General features: G+C 41.7%; 1 protein-coding gene across 1 annotated transcript in view; it reads left to right on the plus strand.

Moving 5' to 3' along the window:
* The first annotated feature begins 7,307 nt into the window (after positions 1 to 7,307).
* The window catches only part of rbpjb (recombination signal binding protein for immunoglobulin kappa J region b), a 101,505-nt gene continuing 82,571 nt past the window's right edge, over positions 7,308 to 26,241 (plus strand). Inside the window, exon 1 of the mRNA XM_048532442.2 lies at positions 7,308 to 7,403. Coding sequence (XP_048388399.1) covers positions 7,384 to 7,403 — 20 coding nt within the window. The 5' untranslated portion in view covers positions 7,308 to 7,383. The remainder of the gene's footprint in view (positions 7,404 to 26,241) is intronic.

Here is a 26,241-nt window from a genome sequence, read left to right on the forward strand (position 1 = left end):
GGATTCATTTGAAGACAACGTCTTTGCACTCAACGTAATTTGTTCTTGCCAGGTGACACACGAAAATGGTAGGATGTCACAAGTAACTGAGTGTCAAAGAGAACGAACATTTAAGTAGTAAAGATCTTGCCTTCATTCTCATGGATTTGACTTTTGAGTTCTTTTGCTGTCTTGTTTGTCTCAACTTTACCTGCCCTGTACCCTCTCTGGTAAATATTCATGGCCATCAACTCAACCTCAATATGGCTTTGCTATTCCCAATTTCTCAGTCACTAATGAAACTATTTACAACAATTTCTTATAGACCTTAATTACCTGCTTCTCCCTAGGTAAATGAGGTTATGGAGAAAAATTTAGTTAGTTTGGACAGCTAATGAGTGAAGAGACATAACTAAAGTTGAAACATTTTTCCAAATTGGTATTTTTTTCTTCAAAGGAGATTGTGACTAAGGGATAACTTCCATGTTTAATCATTAACATTTTGGTTGCAAATATTCACTATATTTATTCCTGGCATAGATAATACAATAGAAAGTTTGCAGATGATACAGTGAAATATGGCTTATTAACATATGGAAGCATCCATAAAATCTCACAGACATTGATAGATTAAGTGACGGACCAACCTCAGGGGATCTCTCTCCCACTGCAACTCTCTTGTCGTCTCATCAGCCTTGAAACTGCTCGACCATGTCCTGAAGCAAACCAGGCATGTCTGGACATCGAGCAGTTTTTCCGCTGCCTCCGCCTCTTCTCCTCCATCCATCTTCAGTCTGCCTCCCCCTCTCTCCCTATTTATTTCAAAATCCTCTCCCCATCCCCCTTTTCTGATGAAGGGTCTAGGCCCGAAATGTCAGCTTTTGTGCTCCTGAGATGCTGCTTGGCCTGCTGTGTTCATCTAGCCCCACACTTTGTTATCTTGGATTCTCCAGCATCTGCAGTTCCCATGATCTCTGATAACAATGTGGCAGATGGATTTCAACACAACTAGGTATGAAATAAACCATCTGGTGGAGAGACAATTAAAAGTGTAAAACCAGGAAGAGTGAAACGTCCAACGAGATGTAGGATTCCTCAATCATTGGTTATTAAAATACTGGCCAAATATAAATATGAATTAAAAAGACTAATGGAATGTTGGGCTTGTATCTATAGGATTGAGGTATAGAGACAAAGATTTACTATAGCAATACAAAGCCTTGTTTAGGCATCAGCTGGAGTATTGTGGACAGTTCTGAGCATGAAATCTGAGGAAACCATAACTGGCCTTGGAAAAGAGTGCAGTGATTAACCATAATGTTACTGCTCTCACTATTTAATAATCTCTACTACTGTCATATGTTCATTTTTAAAAATATTTCTCACTGTCTTGGACATTCATTTCTGTCATGTACAGTATTTCTCATTCCCTTTCATACTCTGTTCTTATTTTTACTACTTCTGTTTATTGCAAGCTCCCTTATTTACAATTTCTCTTTCTCTCTACCAGTGTTGTAACTGGAAGAGCTTGGCGAGGGAACTGGCAAGTTCTGGAGCACAAATCTTCTGTCCTTTACTGGAATGCTATCAGGGCCCATAGCCTTTGCAGTATTCAATACCTCCAATCATTTATGAAGACTGGCATCTGTGATATTGGGGATTCTGGAGGAGGCCATGTTGGATCATTCAAATCGGCATTTCTGGCTGAAAATTGTTGCAAATGCTTCAGTCTTATCCTGCGCATGAATTTATTGGGCATCCCGATCATCAAGGATGGGATAATAAAATGTGAGGCTGGATGAACACAGCAGGCCAAGCAGCATCTCAGGAACACAAAAGCTTTTGTGCTCCTGAGATGCTGCTTGGCCTGCTGTGTTCATCCAGCCTCACATTTTATTATCTTGAATTCTCCAGCATCTGCAGTTCCTATTATCTCATCAAGGATGGGGCTATTTTTGGAGAGTCCTCCTCCAGTGAGTTGTTTTATTAACCACCGTCATTCATGACTGGATGTGATAACACTGCAGATCTTAGATCTGATCGATTGGATGTGGAATAGTTTAACTTTATCGGTCATTTGTGCATATGTTATTTGACATGCAAGTAGTCCCGTTTTGTAGCTTCACCATGTTGATACCTCATTCTTAAGTATACTTGGTGCTGATCCAGCATGCCTTCCCCTACTCTTCACTGAACAAGAGTTGATTTCCTGTCTAGAATGGGTGATATACTGAGTGATAAGGTTGCAGATTGTGTTGGAGTACAATTCTGCTGGTGCTGATGGTCACACCGCCTCATGGATGCTCACTGAGTTGATAGATCTGTTTAATGTCCATCCCATTTAGCACAGTGATAATGCTACACAGCATAATGTGAGATAGTCTCAATGTGAATACGTGAATCCATCTTGACAAGAACTATGCAGTGATCGCTCTTACTGTCATGGACAGTTGCATCTGCAACAGGAGGACTGGTGTGGATCAGATTATATATGATTTTTCCTTTCGTTGCCTTCCTCACCATTTTCTGCAGACCCAGCTTACTAGCTTTAGGACTCAACCAGCTCAGTTAGTAGCACTGCTGCCAAGCCACTCTTGGTTGTGGACGTTAAAATTGGATCTGCACTCTTACCACCTTTAGTGCTTCCTCCAACTGTTATTCAAAATGAAGAAACACCGATACGCTTACCGAAGGAGAATGATATGTGACAATCGGTTCCCTTGCCCATGTTAAATCTAGTGCCATGTGACTTCATGGGGTCTAGAGTCAATGTCAACGACTCCCAAGGCAATTCCCTCCCAACTGTAACTCACTGTGCTGCCACTTGTCCTGCCAGTGAGACAGGACATATCCCGGGATGGTGATGGTGACGGTGGTGTCTGGGACATTGTATGGTTGATTTTGTATAACTATGTCAGGCTGTTGCTTGATTAATCTGTTAGAGAACTCCCTGTGTTTTGGCACTAGTCCCCAGATTTTAGTAAGGCGGACTTTACGGGTCAACAGCATTGTTTTCACTGTTGTCATTTCTGGTGCCTAGTTTGATACCAGATGGTCTGTCTGACTTCATTTCTTTTGGACAGTTTTTAGCAATTGTTACAATAGAGTAGCTTGCTCAGACATTTCAGATGGCAGTTATGAGTCAACCACTGTAGTTCTGGAAGCACATGAAGTCCAGACCAGGTAGGAATAGCATTTTCATTTCCTGAAGGGTTTCCTGACAATTGTCAATACTTTCATGGTCATCAATAGATTGTTATTCCAGATTTTCAGTAAATTCAAATTCCTTGTTCTGCTATGGCAGAACTTGAACACAGATTTCCAGAACGTTAGCTGGGTCTCTGAATTAATAGACTAGCGAAAATACCACTAGGTCCAAGAGCTGGCAACCTAGCGATATCTCTCACTGGCAGTGTAGTGGCACAGCAGCCCAAAGCTACACTGCTCAAGGGCACATAGTGGGTATGGCTGACACTGTCTTGCAAATACAATTGCATTCTTGCACACTATTCACTGTTTCATCACCAGGTCACACTGTCATTAGCTACATCCCGTCTAAACACTATTTCTGGGTCCCCACTACCCTCTCCCTAATGCCCACATGACACATAGAATTTGTCATTGTCCAGTAGGGGAACATCACATACGGTCAGGCCAGAAAATTCTAAGCAAGAGCTTTTATTACAGCGACTAAAGGCAAACACAAAAACAACATAAAGCCTGCAAGATGCCTCCACAGGAAAATCAGAAGCTGGAACCTTAACCATCAGCAATTTTACATTTCATTCATTGGTCAGAACATTGAGTGTAAGAGTTGGGATGTCATGTTGCAGCTTATAGGACATTGGTAAGGCTACTTTTAGAATACTGTGTACAATTCTAGTTGCCCTTCTCTCGGAAAGATATTGTTAAAATTGAGAGGGTGCAGAAAATGGATAGGGAGATTACCCAAGGTCTTTTTCCTAGGGTTGAGGAGTCCAAAACTAGATGGCATATGTTTAAGGTGACAGGGGAAAGATTCAAAAAAGACCTGACGGGTAACTTTTTCACATGTAGTGCATGTGTGTAACAAGCTGCCAGAGGAAGATGGGCACAATGACAAATTTAAAAGTGTCCGGATAGGTACATTATTAGGAAGGGTTTAGAGAGATATGGACCAAATGCTGACAAATGGGACTAGGTCAGATTGAGATGTCCAGTTGGTGTGCACAAGTTGGACCAAAGGGTCCGTTTCCGTGCTGTATAACTCTATGATGGCTTGTTGCACCTAGCTCTCATCCACTGGAACTGGGTGACCACTGTAGTTCTGGAGACAAGGAAGTCCTGTCTGGATTATGGCAACAGACACAGCTGAGCTGTCTCATGGGCAAGGACAGCTTCCTCCTCCCCAGTGACCTCATCCTCCTCCTTGGAAGATTGCTCCCATTTTCAAAGTTTCTCAGCATCTATCACATTGTCTTGTTGTCTACTCTAATTGTGCATAGCACAGCATGCCAGGATGATGCAGCACATTCTGTCCAGACTATGCTAATGGACCCCTTTGCAAACTAGTCCATGCAGTGGAACCATTTTCAGCAGCCCTATTGTCTGCTCAATCATGACCCTGGTCAAAGCATGAGCAAATCGTCTCTGTACTCCTCATCAGTTAGTGTGCTGTGCAATGGTGCATGAGCCATAGTTGTAACAGATATATCTATTCAGACTGGTAAGGCACCTGGGGCCTCAAAACATACTAGGCACATGGGAGTGCACCAGAATGCAGGAGTCGTGGCAGCTGCCAGGATAGCGGGCACATCCCTCCAGGAAGTGGTAACAATGATCACAGGTCATCGGGACATTAATTGAATGGTGCACTTTCCTCTTGATGAATTCTGTAGAGTTGTGTTACAACCCTTGCAATGCAATGTGTCTGCAGTCAATGGCGCCCAGTAACTGTAGGAAGCCAGCTATGTTTCTGAATCTGACTGCCCAGGCTGCAGCTCTGACCTTGTAATTGGGAAATGAACCAGTGTGATCTGACACAGATGGCATCACTCACTGTTCTGATGCACTTGTAGGTCTATAACTGAGAGATCCCTTAACAGTCCGTATATCCACCTTCATAATTTTCCAGTTGCATTTTGCAACTAGAGAAAGGCAAGTGATAGTAGGAAACACAACTTACAATAGATAGTCTGTACTGTGTCACTCCTCCCCTGCACAAACCCCAAACAGCCATTTCCCTTTTCAGCTCATATTACCCCAAAAACCCATCTCCATCCATCACCCCCACATGGAGACCCACCACAATAGACTTTGCCTCCCTGCATAACAACATACAATTCCCAACTGCCGGTGCTGGCCCTACGTGACTGACCTTCGTCCATTCCCTGGACTGTAATTGGACAGGTACCCTGACCGTGAGCAACACAAGAGGATAACTGACTGTGGCCAAGCCTCTGGGCTGTGTGCAGATTGTGCACGTTACTAATGATTTGGGGAACCCCTGACTATCAGCCACCTCCCCCCAGCACCTTTCCTCTGCCCAAATGGTTGAATAAATGTGCAGTGCATTTGCCACACAGGCAGCTGGCATGTGCAGTAGGTGTTGGATTAATGTCTTTGTACATCGTTCACAAACATTAATCTTCTGCCAACATCTGTCTCCAGAGATAAGCTCTAGACTGAGTGTCTACACAAAGAGAATACTTATAAAGCAGTATTGATAGCCTTTAGCTCCGGGTGAAGCTGCAATTTGCTACCAGGCAATGGCAAAGCAATGCATGGATACTGCACAGGTGCAGGTAGGTGCTAAGTGATTGAATGCTGAAAGAGCAAGTAGTCCTGAAACACAGTCTAGTCCAATCCATAATTGGGTTTCTGTCTTTGCACATAAAGAGCCCTTGCAGCAACCTTTCAATGTTGGTTGCCAGAATGCCCTACAATACAAGTTTGTGTTCCCAAGTTGCCTGCAAGTCAATCAGAGGAGCCATGACAGTTGGCAAGTGTGAGATACAGGCATATGTACAGTTGGTGAATATGGATCATGCCTTGACATGCTGTTGCATGGTGAGCAACATGGAGGCTCCTTACAATCAGAGAAGAGCTAAAGTAGCCAGGTATCTGTTCTAATATCCACATCAAGAACTCTCGATCTCCAGCTTGGTTGGTGCATTCGGTCAGATTGGAAGCTATATATTAATGAAACGAGTTGTAGCATTAGTGAGGTGTTTAACAAGTAGTAGTTTCCCCTTAATTGGCAACTTGCTGCTTCCCTTAGCACTGTACAATGCATAAAAGATGCAGCGAGTCACCCTTGATGACAATAGGCCTTGACAGACTTCTCATGATTCTTCCACAAATCCTGCCGTAGCTTGCATATTTAGGTCCCTATATGACTCCACTCACTGCTTATATTTCTCTCTCACTCTCTGTTCTTATTATTCTTCCAGCTTCTACTTTTTCTCATACTTATTCTCACTCCCTCACCCCATTTCTTTCTTTCTCATCATTTTTCTTTTTATTCTGTTTTTAGTTCTCTCCCACATTTCTGTTATTTCTATTGCATTGCTTCATTCCTATTGTCCCTGTTTTCACATTCTCATTTCCTACTTCTCTGTCACTTTTGCTGTTTTTCTCTCACTTGCTACTCCTCATTCTCATGTTTCTACTTCTCTGTCATTTTCCATTTCTCTCGCTCATTCTCACTTTCTTACTTTCCTGCCACATTATCTCTCTCTCTGTTTCTATTTCCCTCTCTTTCCCACTCATTGTCACTGTCTCTTTTTCCTCATCCTCGTCATTCTCGCTCCTAACTATTCAGGTAAGGCAATGGCTTTGTCGTTATTATTGCTATACTATTATTCCAGAGACCCAGATGATGTTATTGGGGTCTGGGGTTCAAATCCCACCACGGCAGATAGAGAATTTTGATTCACAGAAAAAAGAAGGAATTAAGAACCTAATGATGACCGTTACACCACTGTTAAGTTTTCACGACAATCTATTTGATTCATCAACGTCCTTAGGGAAGGAAACTGCTATTGATGGGCCGAATGGCCTTACTTTCACTCCTATGTCTTATGGTCTTATTCTTACCCAGTTTGGCGTACACGTGACTCCAAACCCACAGTAACGTGGTCGACTGTTATTTGTCCTCTGGGAAATTCACTCATCCTCACCGCCTCGTTATTCTTATTCTTACTACTATATTTATATTCTTATTCCCTATTTTACATTGCCTATCATTCTCACTCTAATTCCCCAAAACCCTGCAAAACCTCGCGACGCACCCACCGCAGGATCTCGCGAGATATTCCCCCCGACAGTTCCCGCTCCCCCTCCCACTGCCAACCCGGTGAAGAGGCGTGAAAGGGATGGGGCGGAGTCTCGCGAGAGTTGGAGTTGGCTGAGAGTTTGTGGAAGATGGCGCCTGTTGTGACAGGGTGAGTGTCCGATTGGAGGGCTCTCGCTGCCCGCCGCCCGCTGACGAGTACCGGCCTCGCTGCCACGGTCCCCGGAGCTGGTGCCGCGGAGGACGGGAGGCGGCCCAGACGGTCAGGTGGCGGCGGTGGTCCGGGAGGAGCCGCTCGTATGGCCCGCGGTCCCTATTGTTTGCTGCCTGTGTTTTTTTTGTGACTCCAGGTCCCCGAGTGTCGGCCGTCAGCCGGGCCCGGACTGTCCGCCCCGGGAGCTGCTGGTTAGCTCAGTGTAGGAGTGGCTGGTGAGGACACGGGCTGCTGCTTGGCTCCACAGCCTAGGTCGTGAGCCCGGCTCGGGACGCCTCGTCAGCTCCCTGTCCGGGGACAGCTCCCCTCCTGCTCGGCTCGGCTCGGCCTGATCCTCGGGATGTTTGTTTACGTATTTTTGGAGTGAGTCCTGTCCCCGGGGCGCCGGCCAGAAGATGCACCGTTTCCCCCGCACAGTGGAGGAGGCAGACCAACTTTGTTTAGGACCTAAAGTGCTCAGTATCTGCTGTCCGACACTTCACCCCCACCCCTTTCTTCCCTTCTCTCTCTCTCTCTCTCTCCCCCCCCCCCCACCCCCACCCCCACCCTGCTCCCTTCTCGTTTGCTGAGACCATGTTTCTCTCTGACAGTGATTCCTGTTTCTGGTGTTTTGGGGATTTTAAAATATTCTATCCCTTTCTCCTGTTCCTAATGTTCCACTTACGGTGAAGAAGGCAGTTTGAGAGTTGACATTTTTGTGGTGTTTGTCGATGTTGTTTTTCTGCTGAATGATCGCCTCAGCGCTTTGTCACTGTTTTACTGTATATCGCCTGGTCTAACCGTCCCCGTGGTGAAAAGACGCAGCTGGTTGCGGATTACCCCAGCCAAGCGAATCAAAGCTACTCGCCTGTGGCGCAAACATGCGTGCTTGTACGCATCAGGGTATCTACAGGGAATTGCTCCAGAAACTGTTGCGTCCTCTGGGAGTTTTTCTTTCTTTTTCCACTTAACGTCCTCCCTTTGTGAACGAGAATACTGGTAACGCAATTCTGTTAGCTGTTTCCGCAAATTGCCGTGAATGTATTTGGTGGTTCACATTCATCTGAAGACAGTTCACATTGTACAGCTACTGAGACTCAGTCGTAGTGCTGTCAGTCCTGCTAAATGCTGTATTGCTAAACTAGTAGGTCAGCGTCAACTTTTTTCCCCCGGCTAAACGTTATTAATGTCAATAGAGTCTTCCCCGAAACTTGTTTATTTGTGCGTATGTGAGCCACAGTGCAAGGCAACATGATTTATTATTATGCATTCATGTTCTGAAATTATCACTTTTTGTAAAGTTAAGAATTAATTCTCAGTGATAGTGTTATGGGGGAGGGGCGGAATTTTTTGCTGATTCCCAAATGCCCTGAAGATGATAGTCAGCACATTTCCTGCCCTTGGGATATAATCAATCATTTGGGCTTTTCTGACAATCGTACAGTTCAATGACAATTGCTATTGGAAACACTTTTTAAAAAAATTTCCAAGTTAGTAAAACTAATTCTGAAAGATCAAACTGCTGTGGTGGGATTTGAACTGTCCTTGCCTTTGAGTAATTAGTTCAGGGGTATAATCACTAAAATATCTAGCACCACTATTGAAGCCTTCCATACTTAAGAATGATGAGCAGTAAATAAGGTACTGCAGAGGGGATGTTGCAACTTGTGTTGTATATTCTAGAATCTGATATTATTGTGCAGTAGTTGCATTTTGCTGCTGAGTTTTCTCTACACTTGAGTGTTTTAAACATGTTATTATGTGGTCGCCTTTTCCTGCAGCAAAGCTCACCTTGAAGATAACCTGTCTCTCATGATTCAAGCTTAAATCTCCTTTGAGAAAATGGATAAACTTTTCCAAAAAATTAAATTCAGGGTTGAAAATTCGTGGCAGTTATTTTAACTACTTTTGCTATTTCTGTTATCTGAAATGGCACTTATTCTGTGCATCCTATTTATTTCAGGTAATCTATATGTGGACACTTTATTCATGACTAGTTCAGGATAAATAAACATGTGGGGGGAAAAAATGTTCCATGATACTGTGACACAGTGCCAGTTAAACAGGCTGCTTTGCCTGGAGTAGAACTGAGTTGTGTTGTTAGGTTATAGATTGCTTCACTATCTGAAGAGTTGCATATGATGCTGAACAGCATACAGTTGTCAGTGAATACCCCCATTTGTGAATGTGTATTATAGGGAAGGCAGTTGTTGAAGTGAATAAAGATGACTAGCCCAGGACACATGTAGAGTATTCGTGTTGATGTATTTTGACTATGATGATAGGCCTCCAACAAACATGGTTGTCTTCCTTTGTGCTAGGTATGACTCTACGCAGCAAAAGAGTTTCACCTCCTGATTTGCACTGTCTTCAATTTGTAAAGGCTCCTTGTTGCCATAATCTGTAATGCTGTCTTACATGCTGTTAATACATGAAAATTATTAAGCTCATCTTAAGTTAAAGGTCTTGATGTAGAAGTGCTCCCAACCACACATCTGCACCATCAGTTAACTTATGACCATTTCTGTGATCTCACTTGGCTCTACCACATCTCGCCATTTTCTGAAACCATCACTCATGTCTTCATTCCTTTTAAACTTGACCGTTCTGATGCACTGCTGGCTGCTCCTCCCCAAAAATATTCTTTCCTCAAAACTTGATGTCACTCTCCATTCTGCCGGTGTCCTATTTGTATGAATCCCAGTTCACCCAACATTCACCTGCTCACTGAGTTACAATGACTCCTGGTAAGCAATGTTCCGATTTTTAGAATGTTCGACATTGTTTGCACATCTTCTACATCCCAATCTCAATACTGTCCTCCAGTTCTACAATGTTCTAAGATATCTGTGCTTGTCTATTTCTGGCCTCTTGAGTATGCCAAGTTTTAAGTGTTGCCTTATACCTCCAACTCCATAGGCGATTGAATTCCTTTCTTAAGCAACTGTCTCTCAAATGACTTAAAATCTTTGCCTAAGCTTATGGATGTCTTGACTTCTGAAGAGTCATATTGGACTCAAAATGTTAACTCTTTGTCTCTCCACTGATATTGCCACACCTGTAGAATTTTTCCAGCACTTGTTGTTGTCCGGGAACACCACTGTAAGTGGCTTGGTCTCAAATTCTGCTTGTTGTTGTGAAGTACCTTGGAATGTTTTATTACATTAAAGGTGTTGTGTAAGTATAGGGTTTTGCTGTGCCACGCCTTATTCACAAATACTACAGGTGTCTTTGACATCCACTCATGAATTGACTCTTGTGACATTATTTTTAACTATGCATTTAATTAACATTCAGATAATTTTGATACAATTACTTTTGAGCATCTCAAATAGATTTTTCAATATTGGATTCATAAAATGCTAAGGCTTCTGAGACTGTGCTGCTGGTGGTAGCCTCTGTTAATTTACTGTGTTGAGCTTGGCTGGAAGATCTAAGAAGGTGGCTTTCTGTAGTCAATGAGTTGGGACGTTTTGTTCAGTGGGTTAATGTAGTTAGGCCAGGATCTTGTTAGATAAGAAAACATCTGTTTCAAATGTCTTGGTATTAGTGTGTTATTCATGGTAATGCAGTGCATAGGAATTTTAATTTACTGCTGTGAAGTAATTGTAAAAACAACTTTGACAGAGGGGAGAATTCTCTTTGCCGAGTAATTTTTTTCTTGTGCCTTAAATTTTAGGTTACAAGTTTGAGTATGATTGACACCATAGTCTAAAACTAATGGTATACTACATTGTGAGAGGAGATAGTAAGAACTGCAGAGGCTGGAGTTGGAGACAACATAGTGTGGAGCTGGAGGAACACAGCAGGCCAGGCAGAATCAGAGGAGTAGGAAAGTTGACATTTTGGGTCCTGAAATTCTGTTTTCAGATGAGATCCTAACTATAGGACTCATCTCATCCTTTCGTAAATGTGCTTCACGGGACATTTCACAACAGTAAGTTCATGTTATGGAAACTATCTATCCTTCAGCAAGTGCATTTAAAGGAAAATCGGGCTACTTTACTTCTGTTAATCAGTTAGAGTGTGAACTAACATTGAGGTCTGCATTTATTGCTCTTCTGTTGTTGCGTTTGAGAATTGTTGGTGAGCTGCATTCGTAAACCGCTCTCTTTCATTTGGTGCAGGTATATCTGCAATGCTGCTAGGGAGTTGCAAGATTTTGATCTAGTGAAAGTGAAGTAACAGCATGGCTTGGAGGGGAACTGGCAAGTGATATTCCCATGTATCTAGTCCCCTTGATTTCCTAAATATTAATGATTGTGGGTATGGAAGGTGCTGCCCAAGGAGCTTTGATAAATTTCTGCCATGCATCTTGGAGATGACAATCACTGCTACCACTGTATTTGTTAGTGAAGGGACTGACTGCTCAAGGATGTGATATTAGTTAAGCAAACTGCCTTGCCCTGATGATATCAAGCTTCTTGGATGTTGTTGGAGCTGCATGCATTAAGGCAAATGGAGGATATTCCACCACTGTAGATTTTGGAGAGGCTTTGCAGATTAGATGGAGAATTACTCACTGTAGAACTCCTAATCTCTGAACTCTTGTAGCTGCTCATCTAGTGGTAATTCACAAGGAGTTGATAGTGGAGAGAAATTCATTAACACGAGTGCCATTAAATGTCAAGGGACAATGGTTAGATTCTCTCTTCCTGGAGATGCTCATTGCTGGCATGTGTGCTGCGAATGTTACTTGTCAGCTTAAGCCTGAATGTTGTTTATGTCTTGCTACGTGTGTTTGGAATGTGTTAATATCTAAGAAGTCATAAATTCTGCTCCACATTGTGTAAACATCAGCGAACATCCCCACTTCTTACCTTTATGGAGGGAAGGTCATTGAAACAACTGAAGATGGTTAGATCTAGGTCACTAACAGAAGGAACTCTGCAATCATGTTCTGGAACTGAAATGATTGACCTTCAAAAACCTCAGCTGTTCTACTTTCAGCTAGATTTGAATCCACCAGTTTTCTTACTGTTTCCTGTTGACCCTCGTTTTTAAGATTCCTTGATCTGGCACTTGGTCCAATTATGTCAGACAGTCACTCTCATCTCCCACTTTGGAATTCACCTTTTTTGGCCCAAACATGGCTACAATGCTGAAATGAAGTAAGGAGCTAAACTACCTTGACAGAACTCAAACTCAGCATCAGTTATTGCTGTGCAAGCATGCTTGATAAACTGATGACTCCTATCGCTTTGCTGATAATTGAGGCTAGCAGGATAAATTTGTCCTGCCTTTTGTGTGCAGGTCATACCTGGGCAATTTTCCACATGTCAGGTAGATGCAAGTGTTATAGATTCACTGGTTTGTCTTGGTGAGGGGGGGCGGCATGTCTAGAGCATGTCTTGAGTGTAATGTTGGAATGCTGCCAGGGTCTGTGGTCTTTGTGGCATCCAATGCCTTCAGTCATTTCTTAATATCATGAGGGGTGATTTAAATTGGCTGAAGACTGGCATCTGTGATGCTGGAGTCCTCTGGAGGAGACAAGGTAAATTTGTTAACTTTGCACTTCTGGCTGATGAATGTTGTAGCCTTATCTTTTGCATTGATGTTTAGGAATTTCCAATTATGGCCAATGGTGTATTTGAGAGTTGTTTCCTCAGAGTTGTTTAATTGTCCGCCACCGTTTGCTACGGGAAGTGACGGGATGCAGTGTTTAATTCTCATTGTAGAATCTCTCAACCTTGTCACCTGGTCTCTGTGCTGTTTGGCAAGTAAGTAGTCCTGTGTAGCTTTACCAAGTTCACAACTAATTTTAGGTATGCCTGGTGCTTCTGGTGTTGCTCCTGGCGCATGTACTAGCACTCTCAATGACCTTGGGTTGAACCCTGGCTCGATGTTCATTGTAGAGTAATGAATATGCTGGATTATATAGTTGTAGATAGTGTTAAGACTACGATTCTGCTGATGGTGGCCCATAGCACCTCATGAATGCCCAGTCTTGAGTTTCTAGGTCTGTCACATTTAGCACTGTTGTAGTGCCAGGCAAAGTTATGGAGGTTACCCTTAATGTGAAGATAGGATTTCAGCTCTCATGGATTTTGCAGTGGTCACTCTTATTGATACTGTCATAGACAAATGCCTCTGTAACAGACACATGGTTGTAGCTGGGGTCATGTATGTTTTTCCTCTTGGCTCCTTCATCACCTGTTGCAGACTTGCTGACTGGTAATGTCCTTTTTTGTTGCCATTTAAGTATGAAATGTGTAAGAATGTTTGCATAAGGTAGACTGGAAAGCTGGGCCACTTTTCCTCATTGGAGATTATGGCTCAGATGAAACCTTAAAGACCTAAATATCCATTTATCTAGAATTTGCAGTTTGTTTCCAAAAAACATGACATAATATAGCCTTGAAACTGTTGGAAGTATCTGAGGGGTAGAATTAATCTGCACTTGGAGGGATTAATTTTGGTAAGAGGAGGTAACTTGTGATCAACTTGATTGGTTAGCTCTTCAAAACTTCAATGCATTTGACACAGTTTACTTGGACTTCAGCACTTTTGATGACAAAGTCCTGTGTGGAAGACTAATAGCAAAGTTAAGGGCCCATTTAATCAAGGAAATTTGGCAAATTAGATACAGTATTGGTAAGAAGCAGAAGGTAATGGTCAAGGGTTTTTTTGTGTGCCATGTCTACAGGGACTTCACAAGATCAGCGCTTGGGGCCCTTGCTGAATGTGGTACACGCAACAATGATCTCCTCTTGAATATAAGAAGGTCGATATGTAAATTCACGGGTGATAACTAGTGAGAAGCGTAGCCTTAGAATAGAGGAGCTTATGGACTGGCTGATCAGAAGCAAATGAAATTCAAGCCAGATATGTGGGAGGTGATGCCCTTTGACAAGACAAACAAAGCAAGGGAATACAGGTTGAAAGGTAACACTTGACAACCCACTGAGGTTGAGAGAGACCTTGCTGTGCACATCCACTGGTCTGTGAAGGTAACAGGACAGGTAGAAGTGGTTAAGACATGTGATGTACTTGTCTTTATTAGTTGAGACATAGAGTTTAAGAGGACTGTGATGATGTTGGAACTATATAAAATGTTATTTAGGCCCCAGGCTAGAGTATTGTGTGTAGTTCTGGAATCAGCATTGTTGGAGGGATGTGATTGCACTGGAGAAGGTGCAGAGGACTTTTCTCGGATTTTGCCAGGACTGTAGTTGAGTTTTACTTATATGGAGAGATTGGATAGACAGGGGTTGCCTTCCTGAGAGCAAAGGAGACTGAAGGTGAAACATGATTGTGATGTATAAAGTTATGAGGAGCATAGATGGTAGATGGGAAGAAAATTTTTTCTCTTGGTGGGGGGCATAATGTCTAAGGGGCAGGAAATTTAGAGGGGATGCGAGGAAAACTTTTTCGCCCAGAGCCTGGTTGGTAATTGGAACTAACTGCCTGTTAGGGTGGTAGTGACAGAAACCCTCATAACATTGAAAAAAGTATTTCAGTGTACACTTGGCATACAAGACTATGGGCCGAATGCTGGAAAATGGAATTAAAATAGATGCTTTTCATCGGCCAGGAGTCGATGGGCTAAAAGGTCTTTTATTGTGCTATAGAGCCCTATAACGCTGTCTTCTTCTACACTGCCCTGCAGTCTTTTTCTAGAACTGGCTCCAACCATCAAAGTCCTTGCCAAAACTAAACGAAGCTCTCCTGTGCACCACAATGCATCAAAAGTAAAGAATAAACACGCTGTAGTTGTATGGGGAGTGGTACATCTTCAGTTAATGGCACTGCTACAGTACAACAACAAATTTTGTCTTGCTTACTTCATCTACCTTTTAGTGCAGAGCTCCAGCTGGCTTTAAATTTGTTATATTTAATACTTTAACTTATTGTTGTAAAGTTAATGGCAGTTGTGACCAGTTTTAAAGGTCCACAATTTAATCCAATTTAGCTTGTGCTAATTTCTAGAGGTTTGTTTTATCCAACCAAGAACTCTTGGGCTCGTTATATGATATTTTTGAAGAAGGGAAGACCCAGGTGCTCTTGTAATACAGTAATTGCCCTCTCTTGGAGTCAGGAGGCCTGGGTTCAAGTTCCAGTGGGTTCAAGTCCCACTTGCTCCAGAAGTGAGCAGTAACATCTCTGAACAGGTTGGTTGGAAAAATTTTGAAGAAAATAGGAAGACCTTGTCAGATGTCAATTAGAAACGCTAACTAGATGACTACTCTTCTATTGAAATTTTAAATGACCTGGTTGATGCAAATCTGGGAGGTGGGCAACACGGGATTTGAGCCACATTGTGCTGTTGGCGTGGAAAGAGTTTTGGAATCACACTAATTAGTACTCCTTATTCAAATGATTGTAGAGTCATATTTAATCAGTTATTTGTTCTGGGAATTGACTTTAAAGAGTTTGAAGTTCTGACTGTCTCAAGGACAGAATTTTAGATGAATAGATTTTGAGTTGGAAGCTTCCCTTGCGGCATTGTGCTCCATAATGCTTGAACTTATTTTAAAATTGCAGTGAAACTTTGTAGGAGCAATAAAATCTAGCAACTTAGATGAAAAGCAGAGTTTTCAAGTTTGATTTGGTCCCTGTTGGGTACTTATTTATCTGCTAACATAGTATTTGATGGGTGAATACATAGACTTTGGCCCTGTGGAAATACCAAAAATCCTTTCAGAGGAACTATTGTCAGCATGACTAACTGAAATAGTCATTTTCCAGACGAGTGCAAGAAAGAAAAACCCAATCAGTGACACTTAACTGTGTTCTAGATCAAGGTGTGGGATGACCTAGTGTATGACTTGAGTTAACATTCTCAGCAGTCACACTGAAATCATCAGAATTATGCTTACCTATTAGGAGAAAGACCTGAAAGCTGTGCTGAGAGTGGTACCTGCTGAATTCAACATTGAATTCCAGGTTGGTGAAAGAGCTTTGCTTTGATTTTAAATCTTAAAAACATTTAATGTATTTACCTTTGTGGAGATGTTTTGTACTAAAGTTTCCTACATGGTGTAGCTGTTGTCATATCTGTGGCTACTTCTACTGGGCAATGTTGTTAGTGACATTTGTTTAATTAGATCCATAACTTGGGATGGGCTAGCAAGTTGAATTTATTCCATATTCATGTGGAAAAAGTCTTGTTATATATTGTAGATGTGACGAGGGATCAGTGATGTCAATATTTTAGCTATTAGCTGTCAGCATTAAATTTGAGGAGTACCTGAATGAGGATAATCTTGCTTTTTATCTTGAGTTCTGGACTTCAGAATTTAATTACATGATTAACAAATTTGTCAGATTTCTGTAAGAAGATCTATTCCATCTCAAAGTAGTGATTTGAGATAAGACTTGCAAATAGAAATAATTCAGCTGAAGTTTAGGAAGCTGCATACACATTGTGTGTCATTGCAGGACATGAAGGAGGAACAAAGGACCTTGCCTCAGGTATTCATGTAACCTCCCATCTCTAATCTTTCAAATGAAAACTTAAACAAATAGGCGACCTCTCCTGCTTTTAACTTGAACTGATTCTCAATGTTGTTCAATTTTGTGAAATTGAACACAAGCTTAGGAACTGAATAAATTTTTTTTTTAGAAAAGTAAATTACCTGAGAGATTAAATTTCATTGCGCAAATTAATCTTATGTACGAAGAAAAATCTTCAAACAGATAATGTTGGCAGAGCAGATTCTAAATTCGTACGTAACATTTTCTTGCTCTGATGAAATTGAGAACAGATGATAAACTTGTTAGTACACGGTCAGTTAGGTTGAATCGGCTCCCCCTTTTTCAATTTTCTTGTTGGCATATTTCATTCTCTTGTGGGATGGATGGGGGCATTGCTGGCTGGCCAACATTTACTTCCTGTCCCAAGTTGCACTTGAGCAGCTGGTGGTGAGCTGCTTTCTTGAACTGCTGAAGTCCACATGCTCCAGGTGGTTCACAGTGCCCTTGGGAGGGAATCCAGCATTTTGACCCCGACAGTGAAGGAAGAATTATATTTTTCTAAGTCATGTGGTGAGTTGCTTGGATGTGAACATATAGATGGTGTTCACTTGTATCTGCTGCCCACGACTTTCTAAATGAAAGCAGTCACGGTTGTAGAAGGTCCTAAGGATTTTTGGTGAATTTTTGCCGAGCATCTTGTCGATAGATCATACACACTGTTGCTACTAAATGGTGGTGGAGGTAATGGATGTGGTGCCGATCAAGCGGACTGCTTTATTTTGAAAACTGTTAAGCTTCTTATGTATTGATGGAGCTGCACTCAACCAGGCATGTGGGGAGTTTTCCGTGACACTGCTAACTTCTGTTTTGTGAATGGTGGTCAAGCTTTGGGGAGCCAGGTGAGTATTCATGGCCTCCTACCTCCTACCATTGTAACCAATGTATTTATGTGGCAAGTCCAGTTGAGTTTCTGGTCATTGATAAACCTCAGAATGATGATAGTGGACGATTCAGTGGTGATTCTATTAAAAAGCAAGAGGTGCTAGTTATATTGTCTTTTAGTAGCAAAAGTTATGGCCTGGCATTTGTGTGGCACAGTTGTTACTTGTTACTGTTGAGCCCAAGCTTGGATATTGTCCACATATTGTTGCATTTGAACGTGGACTGCTTTAGTATCTGAGGAGTCATGATTGGTGCTGAACATTGGACAATCCCTACTTTTGACCTTATGGAGGGAAGATCATTGAAGAAGTAGCTGAAAATTGTTGGGCCTCGGACATTATCCCAAGCAACTACAGGGCTTTTGTGGCACAATTGTCTTGTCCGTACCTCCTGAACCAGGAGGCCCAGGTTCAAGTCTCATCTGCTCCAGAAATGTATAATGACATCTCTTGAATATGGTTGATTGGAAAATATCTTGCCTGATGAAATTGTCGGAGATATTCTGGAGGTGAGATGACTGATTTTTTTTTCCAGCAAGCACAACCATCTTCCTATGCGCCAGGTATGACTGCAACCAGCCGAGAGTTTGCCCTTCTGATTCCAGTTTTGCTACGCTTTCTTCTTGGCACACTGCTGCCTGTTTTAAATATATCATTTATTGATGTGTAAGGTTTATAGTAGTTTCTAGATTCATCTAACTTGATGGAAGTTTTTAAGTTAGTGTGGAAATGCAATATTTTTCAGACAACCTTGTGTCATGATTAAAGCATAATCTCCATTTATAACAGACACTAAAACATTTGCGGATATTCTTTGTCATTTACTGAGTTTACAAGGTGAGATCTGGCTGTGGTCAAGAAACCTCTATTTGATTTCCAATATATTTCACCATTTACTTGAATTTGTAACCTTTTTATATTAAATAATTTTGGTGTGAGGGTAAAAGTCTAGGCAGTCCATTAAAATAATTACTTCCTGAAAACCCCTCTGGACCGAAACTGCATACATAACCCTGAATCAGAGATGTTGGTTGACGTCATGTGTATTCCATGAGTGGGAATCCAACTATGAAATTAACTGTTTGCCATAGCATAGACATTTGCTTTGTCAATATAAACCATATAAAGTAATCTCATGTGAACGATAGTGAGTTTCCACAAAGGAATGATAAAATTGAAGCAATATAACAAAGTTAGGAATGTGAGGTAGCATGGAGTGTTTTGGTGAAGTAATTCCATGGAACCATATTTTGCTCAAACTATATCGATACTGATGTGGAACAATAGTTTATTGTAGCTGAGTTATAAATGTTACTTTTCTCCTTATCCTCAACAATGAAAAATTTCAGCAATGTTCTGTTGGAAATGAAGTGAAATACATGGTATCATCATCCATTTGGCTCATACTGGCTCTTGTTATTTAACAATTGAAAGTGTCTAAAATTATACGTAACTGTTGCTATTTTAAATTGAACTATGGACGATTAAATGTAGATTAATCTGTAGACAAGTATCAGGCTGCAGGTCAGCGAATGCTATTTACATTTTTTGGAGAAAGTGGTTCACATTCCGGAAGCCATACATCTGTGATTTTCCAGGTGATTTAGTGTAAATTAATAGGTTTGAAATGTAGCTTCTAATGTGCAGAGAATCTGACAAATTTGCAGGCAAATTCCTTCTGATATCTTTCAGTTAAAGGACTAGAGAGTTTTCAGTAATGCTCGTTGAGGGATGAATAAATATTGATCAAACTTTGAAATAGCTCGCTGCTATTTGAATAAAATCCATGGGATCTTGATGTCTGTGAGTGGGATCTTAATATCTAGAACAAAATAGGGCATGCATGCCTATTGTTGTGATCCTCCTTCACAGGGCTGGTAGCCTAGGTCTTGACTCGTGGTACCTGATGATACATTCTGATTCCGGTGAGGATGATATCACTCTGCTAGTTTGACATTTAAGTGTAGCATTTTGAAGTGTGACCACCAGATTGTGGTAATGGATGCAGAACTTAGGTTTAGAGTTTGGCTGACCTCCTATGGGATTGCATGAGGTAAATCAGAATGAGATTTTTTATATTTTATAAGGGAATGTGGGGGGGATAAAAAAGCTTTCTGCTGGGAAAACCTTTGTTTCTGGGCAGAGTCTTGAAATGCTTATGCTCTGTTTCAGTGGGTTCTGAAATGGCTGGTGCAATCTGTGTTCTCAAGACGTTGCCACATGAAGCAGGTGGTACTGTGGAGGTTTGTGTCCTCCCTCCTTTGAGTTTACCTCTGCATGTTTTTGGCAATGTCTTTCCACAAGTTTGCCTCTGTTTTGATAGACTACAAACTAGGGTTTTCCATGACTTAGTAAGTATGTTTGGCATTTCCATGAAAGCTTTGGGAGCATCCTTATGCTGTTTGTTATCCTTCTGGGATTCTCAGGCAATGTCTGAATAGAATGGTTGCTTCAAAAGTCGGTTATGTATTCACAGCATGTCCTGTCTAACAACATTTATTTTGAATGCTAATTTCCTTTACAAGCGCAAAGATTAGTCGCTAAGTACAGTTCAGAGTTTGATCATTGTTTCAGCAAGTAACTTCGGAAAATAGAACATACTCTTTGGAAATATTATAATTTAAGGTTCTCCGAATCTCAGTCTAATTTTGTTGTGTCACCAGAAGGGATATCCATAGCCATACTCTTAATTTTGTTCACCTATTTGTTTATTTTAAAATGGGATATTATGTTATGGCTAGCATGAGGGGTCATAGTTTTAAGCTGGTTGGAGGAAAGTATAGATGGGATGTCAGAGGCGGGTTCTTTACACAGAGTTGTGAGAGCATGGAATGCGTTGCCAGCAGCAGTTGTGGAAGCAAGGTCATTGGGGTCATTTAAGAGACTGCTGGACATGCATATGGTCACAGAAATTTGAGGGTGCATACATGAGGATCAATGGTCGGTACAACATTGTGGGCTGAAGGGCCTGTTCTGTGCTGTACAGTTCTATTTCTATGATGTTTTGAAATAAATATGACTTTTACAGGTGGTTTAATTTGATTTCTATAGATTATAACTATTGTCTGTTATATGGGTTATGGATTAAGTATCTGTTTTATATTGAGTGAAACAGAAACTTGTTGAGTTAAGATTAGGCTTCTGGACTTATTGTTATGTGCAGCAAAATACAGTGAAAAGCTTTAAGCGGCACAGGCAGATCACAGCAAGCCAAGGACATATAGATCAAAAAGGCTTTGAGGCATATAGGTTACAGTGCATGCTATATTATTTTGACTCTGGAGCCCATTCAACAGTCTGATAATGGCCGGAAAGAAGCTGTTCCTGAACCTGCTCATGCGTGTGCTCAGGCTTCTGTGTCTTCTGCCCGATGGAAGAGGTTGCAGGAGGTCATTACTAGGGTGTGGTAGATGTCTGATTTTTGGCTACCTTTCTGCAGCAGCTAGCCACATAAATGGAGTCCATGGATGGAAGGTTGGCTTCTGTGATTGGTATGCACAGCCCAGACATCTTTTGTAGTTTCTTACAGTCCTAGGCAGAGCAGTTGCCGTACCAGGCTGTTATGCACCTCGACAGTATGCTTTCAATGGTGCATCAGTAGAAGCTGATGAGGGACCTTAAGAGGCATTGTTCTGCTGCCCTGTCGCATTTATATGGGAAGCCTAGGACACACTATCAGTTATCATTGCTCTGACGAACTGTTGATGTAGATAGGGGTGTGTTCTCCTTGTTTCTTTCTTTCTGAAGATGATTAGTTCTTTAGTTTTTATGTTGAGAGACTGTGTGTTTTTTGTTTTGTTTAGTTTGTTTTTGTTGCGCCATAGTAGGACAGATATTGAACAATGACTAACCACTAAGCGCTCTGTCGCTTCAATGGTTAGTCATTGTTCAATATCTGTCCTACTACAGTGGTGTTGCTAGTAAACTTGCAGATGGTGTTTTCTTGGAATTTGGTAACGCCATTCATAGGTGTGTGGGGAGTAGAGTAAGGGGCTGAGGATGCATCCCTGGGAGAGTGGGTGGGGGGGTGGGGGTGTGGTTCCAGTGTTGAGTCTTATTGTGGAGGAGGTGCAGTTACCTTTGGGTCAGAACGCTGAGGATCCAGTTTCAGATGCCAGAGGCAAGACCGAGGTCAGTGTGGAAGGGGTAATGGTTTAGAAGTCAGGGCTGTAATCAACAAGCAGGCATCTGATCTGGGTGTCTTTGTCCAGATGTTCCAGGCATATGTGCTGGGCTAGGGATATGGTATCCTCTGTGGATCTGTTGTGTTGGTAGGCAAACTGTAGGGAATTGACGCAGGGAGACTGGAGGTGATGAGGGCCATGAACAACCTCTTGGAGCACTTCCTGATTATTGAAGTCGGAGTAGTTGGGTGGTAATCATTCAGGCACACTACATATATTTTCTTGGGTATGGGCATGATGGTTGTCGTCTTGAAGCAGGTGGGGACTTTCCCTCATGGGAGCGGTTGAAATGTCAGTGAATACTTCTGCCAGTTGGTCTGCACAGGATCAGTGTGCTCAGCCAGGGACATGTCTGGGCCTGCTGCTTTTCTTGGGTTGATTCCCAGGAAGACTGATCCGACTTCTGAAGTGGTGAAAAGGGAGCATGTGTGTGCGGGGTTGTCGGGACAGGTGTCAACATGCCGGTGGTATTCTGCTCACACTGAATATTGTAAGCATTGAGCGTATCAGGGAGGGATGTGTCATTGTCTGCCATCTTAGGCTGCTTCATTTTGTATCCCATAATGTCATTTAGGCCTTGCTGTAGATGGCAGGAATCTGGTAGGTCTGAGCCTTTAAATTGGTCCAGAACTACTGCTTGGCTTCCCTGATGGCTTTGTGGAGGTGACATCTGGATTTTCTGCATTGGTCCAAGTCGCCCGACTTATTGCATGTCTGGTCTTCAGTAGGAAGTGGGTTTTCTGGTTCATCCAAGGTTTATGGTTAGGGAAGATTCAGATTGACTTCTTTGGTTCACAGTACTTCAGGCATTTGCTAATGAAGTCTGTGATGGTGGTGGCATAGGCGTCTAGGTTTTCTGTAGAACACTTGAACGTGGTCTGGTCCACTGAGTCCAAGCAGTTCCAGAGGTGGTCTTTCTCTGCCTTGGGCCAGCACTATACTACTTTTTGTGAAGGATTCTCCCGTTTCAGCTTCTGCAGGTAAGCTGGGAAGAGGAACACGGTGCTGCGATTGGATTTTCTGAAGTTTGGGCAGGGGCTGGAGTGTTAGGTATTTTTAATAGTGTACAGCAGTGGTCCAGAATGTTTGATCCTCTGATGGGGCAGGAGATGTGTTAGTGGTATTTTGGCATCACAGGCTTGAGGTTGGCTTGATTGAAGTTGCTAACCGCAATGAATAATGACTTGGGGAAGTTTGTGGTGGTGTAAATCATGTCCAGCGCATTCATCACATGAACATTGGGTGGCATGTAGACTGCTGTCAGGATGATGTCGGAGGTGAACTCTCGCGGTAGTTAGTAGGGACGGCATTTTGCTGTAAGGTATTCTAGGAACGGGAGTAGTGACTTGCCAGGGCCACTTTTTCAGAGCACCAAGAAGTGTTGATTAGGAAGCATACCTGAAGTTGCAGCCTTCAGGATTGTATCTGCCTTTGTCCCATAAGTCAGTGGGCAGTAACTTATTTTTTACCATTTATAGAAATGACCTGAATAAAGAAACCAAAAATAATGTTTTGAAGTTTGATTCGAAGATAAATTACAATGAGGTCAAAAGGAGACTATGAAAAGATATCGACAAGTGAGCAGGTAAGGATATGACAGATGGAGTAAAATATGGGTAAATATGAAATTATTCATTTTTACAGGGTAGCTGATTGAATGGTAAATGCAGGAAAGATATCCCAGATGACCAGAAAGTCCAGAATCAGGTGGCACAGTTTAAGGATACTGGGTAGGCCGTTTAGGACTGATATGAAAAATTTCTTCACCCAGAGGGTGGTGAACTTGTGGAATTCTCTACCCTGGAAAGTGGTTGCTGCCAAAACATTGAATGTTTTCAAGAAGGGGTTAGATATTAAATCGTCAAATACCTACATCGGAAGCAGGCCACTCAACCTCTGAGTCCAGACAGAGTAGCCCACGCGTCTACCCTATCCCTGTTACCCTGCATCTCCCATTACTAATCCATCTAGCCTGGACATCTTTGGGAGGGAAACTGGAGCACCCAGAGGAAACCCACACAGACATGGGGAAAATATGAAATTCCGCAAAGCCAGTTGCCCAAGAGTGGAATCGAATTTGGGTCCCTGGCACTGTGAGGCAGGGCTAATCAGGTGAGACACTGCCACTCTGAGTTCTTGGAGCTCAAGGAATCAAACAATATTGAAGGAAAGTGAAACAGGTGCTGAATTGGACAATCAATCATGATCATATTGAATGGTAAACCAGGCTTGAAGGGCCTTTTGGCCGCTGCCTCTAATTTTCCATATTTTCATGTAGTATTATTTAGTGCAACAGGGATTGAAGTCAAAAGTAGGGAGATTATGCTGCAGTTACACGGGTCACGGGTGAGATTGCATCTGGAATACTCCATCTGCACTTCGTTACTTTATTTAAGGTAAGGACAAAGATGAATTGGAGGCAGTTCAGAGAAGGTTTATTAGATTATTAGCTCAAGTGGATGGGCTGTCTTGAGGAAAGGTTGGACAAATTAGGCTTCTTATCCACTGATGTTTTGAAGAGTGAGACCTGGTAGGGGTCATGATAGGGTGGATGCGGTGTGTGTTTGCTCTTGGTGGAAAATCCAGAACTGGGGATCATCTATTTAAGACCGAGGTAAGGAGAAATTTCTTCTCATAATGAGTCATGAACACACTTCCTCAAAGGGTGGTAGAAGCAGAGTCTTCACGTATGCTTTTAAGCAAGGGGTGAAAGGTTATCAGGGTTAGGTAAAAATGAGGAATAATAGATCAGTCATGATCTAATTGGATGGTGGAACTGGTTCAAGGGGCCCACTCCTCTCAATTCACATGTTTGTGTAATTGCAAAAGCACTCACTAATGCTGCCTAGAGAAGAGCTGTCCATTTGGTCAATGTTGGAATGGTCAACATACCAAGAACATAAAATTATTCTTTTAAAAACAAGTTTTTCCTTGTGAACCTTGAATTATGGTCATGAGATTCATACAGTAAAGCCCCTGTCTGTGAATCTCAATAGGTTAGCATACAAGCTCAGTGGGTAATAGGATAACCAAAAGGAATGTTGGTCTTTATTTCAAAGGTAAATAAAGTATAAAAGTAGTAAGGTTTTGCTTAAAAAAAACTGTACAAGGAAATCAAGGGTTATGGGACACAGGCAAGAAAGTGAAGCTGAAGATAATCAGCTTAGTCATGATCTCATTGACCGATTGGCCGAATGGCCTACTTCTGCTTGTATGTCTTATGATCTTATGGTCCTTGAAGGTTTTGGTCTGAAAGATGTTTGGATTAACAAAGTTGTTGATTGCTAAAGGAAAAAAGTTCAGATTGCTTATAATCTGTTCTTGCCATATAGTTTATGCAAAGCTAATAAAGTTAGGAATATGCACCGATATTTTGTTCATGACCTTGTTCCCAATCTCACTACTGTTTAGTGGCCATAATGCATTGGATAGAATTTTGCATTGCGCTGTGATCACATTTGGATTGCAAGACTGAGACAAAAGGAAATGCCTTTGAGACCACAAAGGTATTTTCTTTTGGTTAATGAAAGTTGCAACGGTTCTGCATTTGTTGAAGACCAAGAGGGGACAGGATTTAGTTTTGTTGCATCTCTCAGCCCATAGATAAATGGAATTCAAGATTTGCTGAATACTACTTGGTAAAGTAAAAGTCTGATGCTTCTTCACCACCATGCACAATTTTAAAGCAATTACTTCACAAATGCTTACTTGTTAGTCAAGCCCAAGGATTGATTCTTTCTCTTCTGGTCCCAGGTTGCTAGAACTTTCTCATCAAATGTAATTGCAGAAATAAATATTGCTTTTCCCGAGTAGTACTAGATGTTCATTCAAGTAGTAATGAAGCAATAAGTAGCATGAAACTGAGTTTATCTGAATATTTTATTATTGTTTATATGTAATTTTATTTAATCCATAGAAAAAAAAGTCAACTTTATAGTCATCAGTTTGTAGATATGTAGCTAATTTTGGATATGTTGTTAAATATTGCTTCTGAGCGGCTTAAATGTAAGGAAAAGGTGTGCTTCTGTGTGGTTTTGTTAAACTTTGTCAAGTTTCTGTCAGGATACTGTAATATCAGTGTTGTCTTTGTAAACTTTCAATGTATTTTTTAAACTGCTTTCCTGAAATTAAATGGTTTTCTTGCCAAAAATACAATTGTTATTCCTTGACAGGGGAGGCTTAGAACTTGTGAAATTTATTTGATTTTATTGTACTTTGTTTACATTTAAACTGGTGTCTATGGCACCTGAGCAG

The sequence above is a fragment of the Stegostoma tigrinum genome, chromosome 1 (genome assembly GCF_030684315.1).
Source record: "Stegostoma tigrinum isolate sSteTig4 chromosome 1, sSteTig4.hap1, whole genome shotgun sequence".
NCBI lineage: Eukaryota > Metazoa > Chordata > Chondrichthyes > Orectolobiformes > Stegostomatidae > Stegostoma > Stegostoma tigrinum.